This window comes from Sminthopsis crassicaudata, chromosome 3 (genome assembly GCF_048593235.1).
Source record: "Sminthopsis crassicaudata isolate SCR6 chromosome 3, ASM4859323v1, whole genome shotgun sequence".
NCBI classification, from domain to species: Eukaryota; Metazoa; Chordata; class Mammalia; order Dasyuromorphia; family Dasyuridae; genus Sminthopsis; species Sminthopsis crassicaudata.
This window is the reverse complement of record NC_133619.1, coordinates 406597804-406610501: the sequence shown is the minus strand read 5'-3', so window position 1 is coordinate 406610501 and position 12698 is coordinate 406597804. Positions and strand designations below refer to the sequence as shown.

The 12698-nt window shown below is 33.3% G+C and overlaps 1 protein-coding gene across 2 annotated transcripts in view; it reads left to right on the top strand.

Annotated features, from left to right (window-relative positions):
- PLCL1 (phospholipase C like 1 (inactive)) overlaps positions 1 to 12698 on the top strand; it is a 413553-nt gene that overhangs the window by 363564 nt on the left and 37291 nt on the right. Inside the window, exon 6 of one of the 2 annotated variants that reach the window (XM_074302774.1) lies at positions 3690 to 3742. The exons of the other annotated variant lie outside the window; for it this stretch is intronic. Within the exon in view, the coding sequence (XP_074158875.1) occupies positions 3690 to 3742 (53 nt within the window). The remainder of the gene's footprint in view (positions 1 to 3689; positions 3743 to 12698) is intronic. 2 annotated transcript variants of the gene reach the window in all.

Sequence of the window (12698 nt, the reverse complement as noted above, 5' to 3'; positions counted from 1 at the left end):
CAATGAGAAGAGGTTAGACAGCCCTAGGAAGAGAACAGGATTGGCGTGAGCATTATGTTGCTCAGGTTGATAAAATGAAATCTGTCTTGTCAGGAGCAATATTGAAACAACCCCAAAGGACTTCTGGGAATAGTAGTCATCTGTTCACAAGCAAGTGTGTATCAAGCTTTCCCTCCTGCTGTAAAATAACTAAAATCATTAAATGGTTCTGGGCCAATGAAGAAGGTATTCCTCCTTCTCTTCAGTGTCAGGACTGCAAGTCTCCTCTCCTTGAACATTTCAGTAACAAGTGCTCATTCTAAGGAAAGCACTAGGGATATAGTTTTCTCTGGGGATACAAAGATAAAATATAATCCAGCCCACAAATTAGCTATTTGAAAGGCAAAAGAGATTGAGGTATACATAAATAAAGATCATGCAAGGCCTAATGTAAGAACTGCAAAGTGCTATAAGAAATATGAGAAGGAAGAAGAGAGAATTCTTTTCTATTAAGGAGCAGGAGGCATCTTAATTGGTATAACAGATTCTGATACCAGATTAAGGTCAGGAAGACATGAATTGGTATCCCACCCCTAACACCTATCATATTATCTAATTATATGACCATAATTGTTGTGGTCCTTTGTTTTCAAAGAGGACTAAAATGACATCACCATATTAGGGTAAAGTTATTATCTTCAACTGGGGCTGATCAGCTTGGAATGCTCTGCCACAGATCAGACACAGATATGAACATTTGGTATGGACTGTCTAACTTTGTATATCTCATGTTTCTTCTGAGCTAAGTCAATTCTGCTTTGCTCACAGAGCACAGCATCTTCTCTGATGAGAACACACCAGGCCTATGCCAGTGTCTCCCTTGTAAAACAATTGATTCTAAAGATCTTAAAGAATACCTTGAAAGTGTCCTCGATCATTTTTACTGACCCCCTTCAAAGTGCTTGCCCTGTGTGAATTCTCCATAAAATAGCATTTGGCAAGTGTACATTTGGCATTCCTTGGCAGTATACTTTCCAGGGATGTACACATTGATAATGAGTTTGACACACACATTGCCAGAGCTAGCTCAGTTTTTGGGAGGCTATGAAGGAAAAGTATGAGAGAGAAAATATATTATAACTGGCTACCAAACTGAAAATGTACAGAGCCGTTGATCTCATTGTATGCCTATGAAACCTATTCAGTATACTTGCACCATACCAGAAATTGAGTCACTTCCATTGGATTGTCTTAGGAAGATTCTGAAGATGATTTGGCAGGATGAGGATTTGGCAGGACACTGAGGTCCTTTCCCAAACTAAGTTGCCAAGCCTTCCAACTCCATTGCAAAAAACATAATTTGGTTGGCCTGGCAACATATGACCATGGACAACTCCCTTAATGTCTCTGACCTTCAGGTTTTTTTTTAATCTGTAAGATCAGGAAGATGATACTTATGCTATGATACTTAATGGATTATTATGTGATTTAAATAGATGTGAAGTTTTGTGAACTTTAAACCAATAGGAAGAAAGACAGACAGCAAATCCATCTTAGACACATCAGAGTGTGTGACGCTAGTCCCTTAATCTTTTGGAATTTCTGACAACTCTCTACTATTAGAAGTTGTAGAAAACTTGTTAATTTCCACAGGCAAAGGGAATTTTTTTTTGCCAGAAGTTCCTTATAAGGATGAAATCACAAAGCAATATATAAATAAATATTCTAATAATATTAATAATAAATGATAGCCATATAATGCTTATTATGTGCCAGGCACCAAACCTGATTTATAATTAAAATTTTACAATAAAAAACTGTCTCAATGCTAAACATTCTGAAAAAAGATCTTTCTCCTTCTTAATTTCATCCTTACTATGTTGTTGTTCTGAGTCATGTCTGACTCTTTGGGACCCTATTTGGAGTTTCCTTGACAAAGATACTAAAGTAGTTTGTCATTTTCTTTTTTCAGCTCACTTTATAGATAAGGAAACAGAGACAAACAGGGTTAAGTGACTTGCCTAGGATTAGACATTAATGTCTGAGGCCAGATTTGAATTCAGATCTTCCTGATTCCAGTCCTGGTACTTGATCCATTGTATCACCTCGCTGCCCCCATCATAACTGTGCTCTCTTTATTTATAACCCCCCATTCTTGCTTCACAACTCTTTTCTCCTCCATTTGGGACAGAAAGATGAGAAGATTAGAATGAAAACTTTCAACTTTCTTTGAAAAATGCAAAAATTCCTTTCTCTAGGAAAATTTTCCTAATAATGAACTAGTTTTTAAAATAATATTTTCATAAATTTCATTTCAATATGATGAGTTTCCATTTTACTACAATGCATTTTATTTTATAAATCTAAAAACATTATTTTGAGAAGGGGTCCATAGGGTTTACTAGACTTCCAAGAGGATCATGATACAAAAGGAGGTTTATTAACAATACAAAGGAGTGAGAAGGTAGGATTTATTTTTATTAAAGCTTTTTATTTTCAAAACATATACATAGATAATTTTATCTAAATATATCATCATGTCATCTGCAAAGTAATAGTTTTAATTCTTCATTGCCTATTCTAATTCCTTTAATTTCTTTTTCTTGTCTTATTTTTAAAGCCAACATTACTGGTGCAGTAGAATAATAATGGTGATAAAGGACATCCTTGTTTCACCCCTGATCTTATTGGGAATGTATCCAGGTTCTCTTCATTATAAATAACGTTTGCTGTAAGTTTTAGATAGAAGTAGATAGGTACTGCTTATTATTTTAAGGAAAGCTCCCTATATCCCTGTGCTCTCTAATGTTTTTAATAGGAATAAGTGCTGTATTTTGTCAAAAGCTTTTTTTGAATTTATTGAGATTATTATGTGATTTCTATTGGTTTTGTTATTGATATGGTTATGATAATAGTTTTTTTTCTGATATTGAATCACCCCTGCACTCCTGGCATAAATTATCCTGCTGATAAATTGCTGTAACCTCTTTGCAAATATCTTATTTAAAAATTTTGCATGAATATTCATTAGGGAGATTGGTCTGTAATTTTCTTTCTCTGTTTTGACCTTTCCTGGTTGAGGTATCAGTGCCATATTTGTGTCATAGAAGGAATTTGGCAGTGCTCCTTCTTTACCTTCTTTATTCCAAATAGTTTACATAGTATTGGAATTAATTGTTTTTTAAATGTTTGGTAAAATTCACTTGTGAATCCATCTGGTTCTGGAGATTTTTTTTCTTAGAAAGTTCATTAATCACTTGTTCAATTTTTTTTCTAAAATGGGACTTTTAAATGCTTTATTTCTCTTCTATTAACCTGAGCAATTTACATTTTTGTAAATATCCATGTATTTCAGTTAGATTGTTAGACTTGTTGCCATAGAACAGGGCAAAATAGCTCCTAATTATTGCTTTAATTTCTTTTTCATTGGTGGTGTTTACCCTTTTTATTTTTGATGCTTTTTTTTTCTTTCCTTTTTCTGATAAAATTAACCAAAAGTTTATATATTTTGTTATTTTTTTTCATAAAACCAATTCAGTTTTGTTTATTAATTCAATAGTTTCCTGAGTTTCTATTTTATTAATCTCTCCTTTGAGTTTAAACATGTTGAATTTGGCATTTAATTGGGATTTTTAATTTATTCTTTTTCTAATTTTTTTAGTTGCATTCCTAATTCATTGATCTCCTTTTTCTCTATTTTATTTATGTAGTTATTTAGAGATATTGAATTTTCCCTAAGACCTGCTTTCGCTGCATTCCATAGGTATGTTGTTCCATTATTGTCATTTTCTTGGATAAAATTATGGATTGGTTCTGTGATTTGTTGTTTGACCCACTCATTTTTTAGAATTAGATTATTTAATTTCCAATTAATTTTTAGCCTGTCTTTCCCTGGTTCTTTATTGAATATAATTTTTATTGCATTGTGGTCTAAAAATTGTGGTCATTTACTCTTTCTGCTTTTTTGCACTTGATTGTGAGGTTTTTATGCCCTCAATACATTGGTCAGTTTTTGTGCAGGTACCATGTATTACCAAGAAAAATGTGTATTCCTGTCTTCTTATTCAACTTTCTCTAAATGTCTGTCATATCTAGGTTTTCTAGGATTCTGTTAACCTCCCTAGTTTCTTTCTTGTTTATTTTGTGGTTAGATTTGTCTGATTCTGAGAGGGGAAGGTTGAGGTCCTCTGCTAGAATAATTTTGCTGTCTATTTCTTCCTGCAACTGGCTTAACATCTTCTCTAGGAATTTGCCTGTTCTACCATTTGCTGCATATGCATTTAGTATCATTACTATTTCATTATTTATGGTACCCTTTTTCAAGGTGTACGTTTCCTCCTTATCTCTTTTAATAAAACCTATTTTTACTTTTGATTTATCTGAGATCAGAATTGCTACTGCTGCTTTTTTTTTTTTTTAACTTCATCTGAAACATCATAAATTCTGTTCCAGCCATTTACCTTTACCCTGTATATATCTCTCTGTGACAAATGTATTTCTTGGAAAAAAAAACAACACACCAAAAAACAGCATATTGTAATTCTGCTTTATAATCCATTCTGCCATTTGCTTCTGTTTTTTGGGAGAATTCATCCCATTCACATTAACAGTTATGATTACCAGCTCTGTATTTCCCTCCATTTATTTTCTCCGGTAAATAAATACTTTTGTTGTTTCTTGCTACCCTAACCTTAGTCATGTGTTTGTTTTTTTTTTTACCCAACCCACCTACTACCCTACCTTATCATTCATCTCCCTTCTCTTAATAGTGTTTTTAAACATATTTTACCCACTGTTATCTTCTAAAAATCTTTCCTCCCTTCCCCTAAGGTTTTTGCCTGCCCTCCCTTCTATCCTATCCCTCCCTTTTCTTTTCCTCTTTCTCCTCCTACTTTTTTTTTTTCCTGAGGCAATTGAGGCTAAGTAACTTGCCTGGGATCACATAGCTAGGAAGTATTGAGTGTCTGAGATCAAATTTGAACTCAGGTCCTCCTGACTTCAGGGCTATCCACTGTGCACATAGCTGCTCCCTCCTCCTACTTCTTTATAGGGTTAGATAAAATCATTAAATTTTAATTTAGAAAATTATTGTAATCATTTCCTCTTAAAGCCAAAACTGATGAGATCAAGATTCATACAATGCTCATTCTCCTCCCTTCTTTTCCTCTTCATGTGAACTAATTATTCATTATACCTCTCCTTCCCTCTTTTTTCCAATACAGACCTTTTCCCACCCCTTAATGTCTTTTTCTTTTATGTCATCACATCAGGGACCATTCACAACCACACTCTCAGTCTATGTGGTGCCCTCCTCTGTCTGCCCCATTGAACGGATACAGCTCTCAAGAGTTACAGATATTGTTTTCCCTTTTAGGGATGTAAACAGTTTAACCTTTAAATTTATTTTTTTCTCCTTTATCTTTTTTATGGTTCTCTTTCATCCTGTTTTTATAGATTAAAATTTCTGTTTAGTCCTGATTTTTTCAATAGAAATGGTTTAAAGTTTCTTACTTAATTGAATTTCCATCACCTCCCCTGAAAGATGATGCTGAATCTAGCTAGGTAGTTAATTCTTGGTTGTAAATACAGGTCCTTTGCCTTCCAGAATATGATATTCCAGGCCCTCCAATCCTTTATTATGGAATTTGCCAGATCTTGGGTAATCCTGACTGTTGCTTCTTGATATCTGAATTGTTTTTATCTGGCAGCTTGCAGTATTTTTCCCTTGAGATTATAGTTTAGGAATTTCACAATGATGATCCCTGTGGTTTTCCTTTGGGGATCTCTTTCCAGAGGCAATTAATGAATTCTTTCAATGAGTATTTCCCTCTCTGTTTCTGGAATATTGGTACAGTTTTCCTTAATGACCTCTTGTAGAATGCTATACAGACTCTTTTTTTGATCATGGCTTTCAGGTAAGCCAATAATTTTTAAGTTGTTTCTTCCGCATCTGTTTTCCAGGTTGACTGTTTTTCCAATGAGGAATTTCACATTTCCTTCCATCTTTTCATTCTCTTTAGTTTGTTTCACTAATTCTTGCTATCTCACAAAGCCATTAGCTTCCATTTGCTTTGTTCTAGTTTTTAATGCATGATTTTCTTCAGTTTTTTTTTGTCTCTGTTTTTCCATTTGATTTATTCCACTGTTTAAGGAGTTGTTTTCTTCAGCCAATTATTTTTCTTCCTTTCCTAACTTGTTGACTCTCTCATCCATAACTCTCATTTCTTTTCTCCTTATTTCTTCTACCTCTCTTATTTGCCTTTTGAAGTCTTTTATGAGAATTTCCAAGAAACCTGTTTGAGCTTGAGACCAATTTATCTCATTATTTGAGATTTCTTCTGTGGACTGAGTCTGTCCTGTCAGCATAGCAGCTTTCTATGATCAAGGTTCTTTTCAGTTTCTTGCTCATTTTCTTTCCTTTTTTTTTTCTCATTTCCTTTTTATTTAACTTTTAAGGTAGAACTCTGCCTCTGGGGTAAAGGTGGCACTATCTCAAGCTTCCTGTGAAATTCTGAGCCATGGCTTTGAGCATAGGGCTCCCTTGTGTTTGTAGGGATTAACTTTGCTTGCTTTTTTCAGGAAACAGCCTGGTTTCCCAGTGTTTGCCTTCTGAGCTAGGAGTAGAAGTTAACCCACTGATTTGCTCTTCTATTGAGCAAGAACTGAGCATCTTAGTTGCTGATTTGCTGCGATTAAGACCTTTCTTTCACAAGCTTTTCTATGGTCTATTTGACCTGATCTGAATACTCTTTTCATCCCAGTGAGACTGATTTTCCTTGAAGTTTTTTCAATCTAATCTGAACTGGAAAGTGGTTTCATTCCATCAAATTCTCTTCAGAAGCTTGCTTTCATGTGGTTCTCGAGGCAAACTGGGAGAGCTGAAGCAGCTTCCTGACTTTATTCCATCACCTTGGCTCTACCCCCAGAACTTACAAGGATAATTTTCAACATTCATCCTTGAAAATGTTCCAAATTTTTTTCCTCCCTTTCCCCCACCCCCTCCCTAGATAGCAAGTAGCCTAATATATGTTAAACATTTACATTTCTTCTATACATATTTCCATAATTATCATGCTTACAAGAAAAATCAATTCAAAAAGGAAAATGAAAAAGAAAACAAAATGCAAGCAAACAACAATGAAAAAGTGAAAATATTATGTTATGATCCACACTCAGTCCCCAGAGTTCTCTCTTTGGGTGCAGATGACTTTTTTTCATCACAAGACCATTGGAACTGGCCTGAATCACCTCACAGTTGAAAAGAACCATGTCTATCAGAATTAATCATCATATAATCTTACTGTTGCTTTGTACCATGTTCTCCTGGTTCTATTCACTTCACTTAGTAATGTAAGTCCCTCCAGGACTTTCTGAAATCATCTTGCCAATGTTTTCTTGTATAACAATAATACTCCATAGCATTATTCACCCATTTTCCAATTGGTGGACAACCACTCAACTTCCATTTCTTTGCCACTACAAAAAAAATTGCTACAAACAATTGTGCACACATAGGTCTTTTTTCCTTTATTATGATGTCTTTGGGATACAAGCCCAGTAGAGACACTGTTGATCAAAGGATGTGCAGTTTGATAGACCTTTGAGCATAGTTCTAAATTACTCTCCAGAATAGCTACTTTAGTTCACAACTCCACTAACAATGCTTTAGTGTGCCAGTTTTCCCACAATCCCTCCAACATTTATCATTATCTTTTCGTGTCATGCTAACCAATCTGAGAGGTGTGTAGTGGTACCTCTGTGTTGTCTTAATTTGCATTTCTCTGATCAGTAATGATTTAGAGCACTTTTTTTCATATGACTATGAATGATTTTTAATTTCTTCATCTGAAAATTGTCTGTTCATACCCTTTGATCATTTATCAATTGGATAATGGCTTGAATTCTTATAAATTTGAATCAATTCTCCATATATTTTAGAAATGAGGCCTTTATCAGAATCCTTGGATGTAAAAATTTCCCCCCAGTTTATTTCTTCCTTTCTAATCTTGTCTGCATTGGTTCTGTTTATACAAACCCTTTTTAATTTAATATATCCAATTTGCATTCCATAATGCACTCTAGTTCTTCTTTGGCTAGAATTTGTGGCCAAAGTAACATATAAAACATCCAGGTCACCTGGGACAACAAAAAGATTACAGGGAGAGGAAGAAGAGTGGAGAGAAATATTTTGGGGCATAAAAATCTGAAATGTCTTCAGTGCACTCTATTGAAAAACAAAATTTTATAGTGGAAGTAGTGCTTGGTTTGGAATTAAGAAAGATTTGAGTTGAAATCTCACCTCTTAACTCTCATTAGATGTATGACTGTGGGTCAAAACTTCTAGGGTTTTTTCTTCTTCATCTATAAAATAAGCCCAATAATAGATCTAGAATTTACCTAACAATATTATTGTGATATGATTTTATATATATATATATATATGTGAGTGTGTGTGTGTGTGTGTGTGTGTAAAAGCATAGCAAATAAACTGTGATAAAAGTTTTATTATTATTATTAATTAGCAAAGGCCATGAAAAATATGGGACTGATAGAAATTGAAGAGTTAAGACAAAATTTTCTTAGGTAGTATAAGATGCTCTTTCAAATGCTTTGTTTTATATAGATTAATAAAGTAAGGGGTAAATGGGTCTCCTTTTCTTCTCTGCTTTACTATGTGGGCTGCTTGTACCATATTACCTAACATTTCAGAAAACATTTTTCTCTTAATTACTGTCTAATCAGTTCAATATTGGGTCTCTTTGTCCTTAAGTAGATTTCTTTCTTTCCCTACATATTTTTCTAGAAATTTATTATATTTATTTGTTTTCAACATTATTATTTATCTATTCCTTTTATAATACTATCTTTCTTCCACCTGGGGAGATAATAGGTTCACTACCATCATAGGACTTTTAGCAAAGATTTAACAAACAGTGCATTAGAGGGGTCTAAAACATGGATAAAGGCTCCCTCCTGTATGCTGAACTAGATTAAAATGAAATTGGGAAGAAATAAATAAAAGAAACAATAAAATATAAGTATCACATTTTAAAACTAAGGCAACATGCAGCCCACAGGGATCCTTATATATGGATTAGTGACATCTCTTCCCCCCATTTCTATTTGAGTTTGAGATCATTAAAATCAGCACACCTATTTATGAGTATATTATAGAATTGCTTTTTGGTTGAGCATACCTTAAATTAGACTAACCTTGAAGGTCAATAATTCTATATTGTTCTGATTGTTGTCCATCTCTTTTCTATTATTGCATTCTTATTGATTACCATTACTTAATGATCTGTTCTTCTTTTCTAATTGTTCTTTTCAGGTTGATTTAGACAGGTGTCATCTCAACATTACTTTGTTAATATAGTCATATTTTTGGCCTTCTCTGTCATGCAGTACAAATTGAACTAAATGATCATCATTGTCAACGAAGTGTTTTGATTGATTTTGTATTTCACAGAAAAGTTGGTTCAGATTGGAATTTTCAAAACACTATAACCTATGTACCAAATATGTTTTCACCATTTTTTCCTCTGGAACAGTTTAATCTGTGATAAATAGTATTAGATAATCTATAATATGTCCCAAACAGTTTTATCATCAATAGTGAATTTATTTATACTGTTCCAGCCTTTGTGTAGAGCCTTTCTTATGAGGAAGGTTCAAATACTGAGAATATCTTATTGGTTTGTAATTGTTCCTGATGGTATGTATGAATGAAATAATAGCTTTTATTTTATTTTTTACTTAGGAACACAGGATCATGGATTTCAAGGTGCATGGAACCTTGGCCATCTTCCTTTATTTTATAGAATTTTATACAATAGTATATTAAAACACAGAGAGAGTGAGAAATCAAACACATTTCACCACTAAACCCATAATCCTCTCCTTTACATTATGCTCTCTTCTACATTATTTTCTCAATCGACTTTCATTTAATTGGTGTCTAGGTGCCCATCTAGATATTATCTAGTTTGTAAAAGGAACTAGCTAGCTCAGTTTAGTAGAAAAAGAATGCTGGTAATGGATTTAATTCCATATGAACTACTTAGTCTTTTTTTTTTTCTCTATCACCATAGAATATCTTGTCATCATAAGTGATTGAAGGCAGTTAGGTGGGTTGAGTGGATAGAGTGCTCAGCTTGAAGTAAGAAAGTACAAGGCTTGCATCCTGCCTCAGAAAATTACTCATTCTTCAGCTCTTTGTAGGTCACTTAACCTCTCACAGCTCATAATAATAGCACTTATATAATATGATTACTAAAAGGATTAAATAACATATTTGAAAATCTTAAATTACTTTATACATTTAGTTATTATTGCTATAAGAATAAAGAATCTTACATTCTAATAATTTAGGTCCATAATAATTTGATATGCAAAGGACAATATGCTTTTTGGGAGAAAAATATACACATTTAGAAAGCATGATAGTTACCTTGGCTTCTTAGAGATGCCATAGATTGTATCATGAGTTTAGGTACAGAACAGTGGATCTTTATTATTTAGTTAACTAGGCATTGGTGACTATAATATTTATGTAGGAAACAGAAAAGATGGTTTCTCTTTATAGTCTGTTATATTCAAAGTGAAGAAAAAGATCCTCTCCCCATTCCTCTTCTCTCAAACCACAAAGTGGCATTTGGTAAATAATATATTTATTTCATCACCATCTTTATAGATAATAAACTTGGAGGCATTTAGTATAAAGATAGTTTTGACTTTATATCCACATACTTAATTTTCTTAATTTCTAGATTTGTCGTTCATTCATGTATGGCTGTAAAACCTCTTTTGTAAGTCAAAAGATCTGTGATTTGATTATTATGGGTCCTCCATATAGTGATGATAATCTCAACTGCTGTGTGTCTTAGAAGACAGTTCCTCATGAGTTGCTGTGGCTAAAGTATTACTCACCTTGTGTGCAACTTCCTGATGATGAGGCTGATCTTTAGCCTGTATACTCATGGTACATGTTGTACCCCATATGCCAATCCTTTATAAGTTAAGTTTTGTTAAATTGAATGGCAGAACCCAATGGAATTTATGCTTCACTGACTTAGCCTTCAAGAATACAAGGTCATATTTGTAATACAATGAGGCATCAAAGTATAACTTTAGTCGATATAGCTGTTAGAACTTCTCAAAATGAAATAGGAATTGATATATTATTTTTTAGAATTACTTCAAAGTTTATTTCATTAACTATTCATTAGTATTATAAATAATTTATTAGTGCATTAAATTTAAATAAAATGTTAATTGAAGAAAGAATTTAAATATTATATTATGAATGGAATTACTTATCTATGTTATAGAAAATAATCTGTATTATCATTTAATTATTATTCACATCCATAAATATCATTTAAAAACTTATGGAAGAGAAAGTAGGGAAGAATATTTTATAATAGTAAAAGTTAACTTGTGTTAAGGACAAGAATGTTAGTGAGAGGCAGTAGGGATATAGTGCAGTGGTTCTTAAAGTGTACTGTCTTAAGCTATCAAGTGCTCTGCAAAATGAAAACTCTTTTCATTATAATACAAAGACATTATTGTCCTATTAAAATACTTTACCTAAGGGCAGCTAGGTGATGCAGTGGATGGAGCACCAGCCCTGAATTCAGGAGGATCCGAGTTCAAATCTGGTCTCAGACACTTAACACTTCCTAGCTGTCTGACCCTGGACAAGTCACTTAACCTCAATTGTCTCAGCAAAAACAAAAAACAAACAAAAAAACCTCTACCTTTTCCCAACTACATGTATTTGTGAGACTGAATTTTCCTCATATACGTCAACCAAATTAATTTCACAACAGAATGAATACAAAAGCAGATATGAGCATGTAGCTGTCTTTTTTTTTAAGAAGAAATTATGCTTTGAAATGAATTCAGAGTCCACCAGTTTTTTATTTGGTTATGAATAGTATTTTCCTTTCTGAGTCCTTTGTACTTATCTTCGATCATTGTGTTTCTGAGAAGAGTAGAGTCATTCATGGTTGATCATGACACAGTGTTGCTGATACTGTGCACAATGTTTTCCTGATTCTGTTCATTTCCATTTATATCAGTATGCACTATCCTTTCTAGGATTTTCTGAAATCTCTGTGTTCATTATGTCATTACATAATAGGATTCTATTACATTCATATACCTCAGCATGTTCAGTCATGCTCCAATTTATGGGCATCCCCATAATTTTCAATATTTTGCTACCACAAAAAAGGCTGCTATAAATACATCTGCTTATGTAGATTCCCTCCATTTTTTATGATTTCTTTGGGATATAGACACAGTAGAAACACTGCTAAATCAGAGGGTATGCATAGTTTGGTTGCTCTTTGGGCATGGTTCCAAATTGCTCTTCAGAAAGGTTTGATTAGTTCACAACTTCACAACAGTGCATTAGTTTCCCAATTTTCCCACATTCTTTCCAACATTTATCATTTCCTTTTATATAGGTATGATAGGTATGATGTTGTACCTCAGTTGTTTTAATTTTTGTTTCTCTAATGAAGAAATTTTAGAGTACTTCTTTCTATGCCCATAGATAGCTTTGATCTTTTCATCTGAAAACTGCCTGTTCATTTCCTTTGACCATTTATCAATTGGATAATAGCTTGTATTCTTATAAAAATTTTGACTTAGTTTCTCTATGTACTTGAGAAATGAAGAAATGAGAAATTTGAGATTTTGACTTAGTTTCT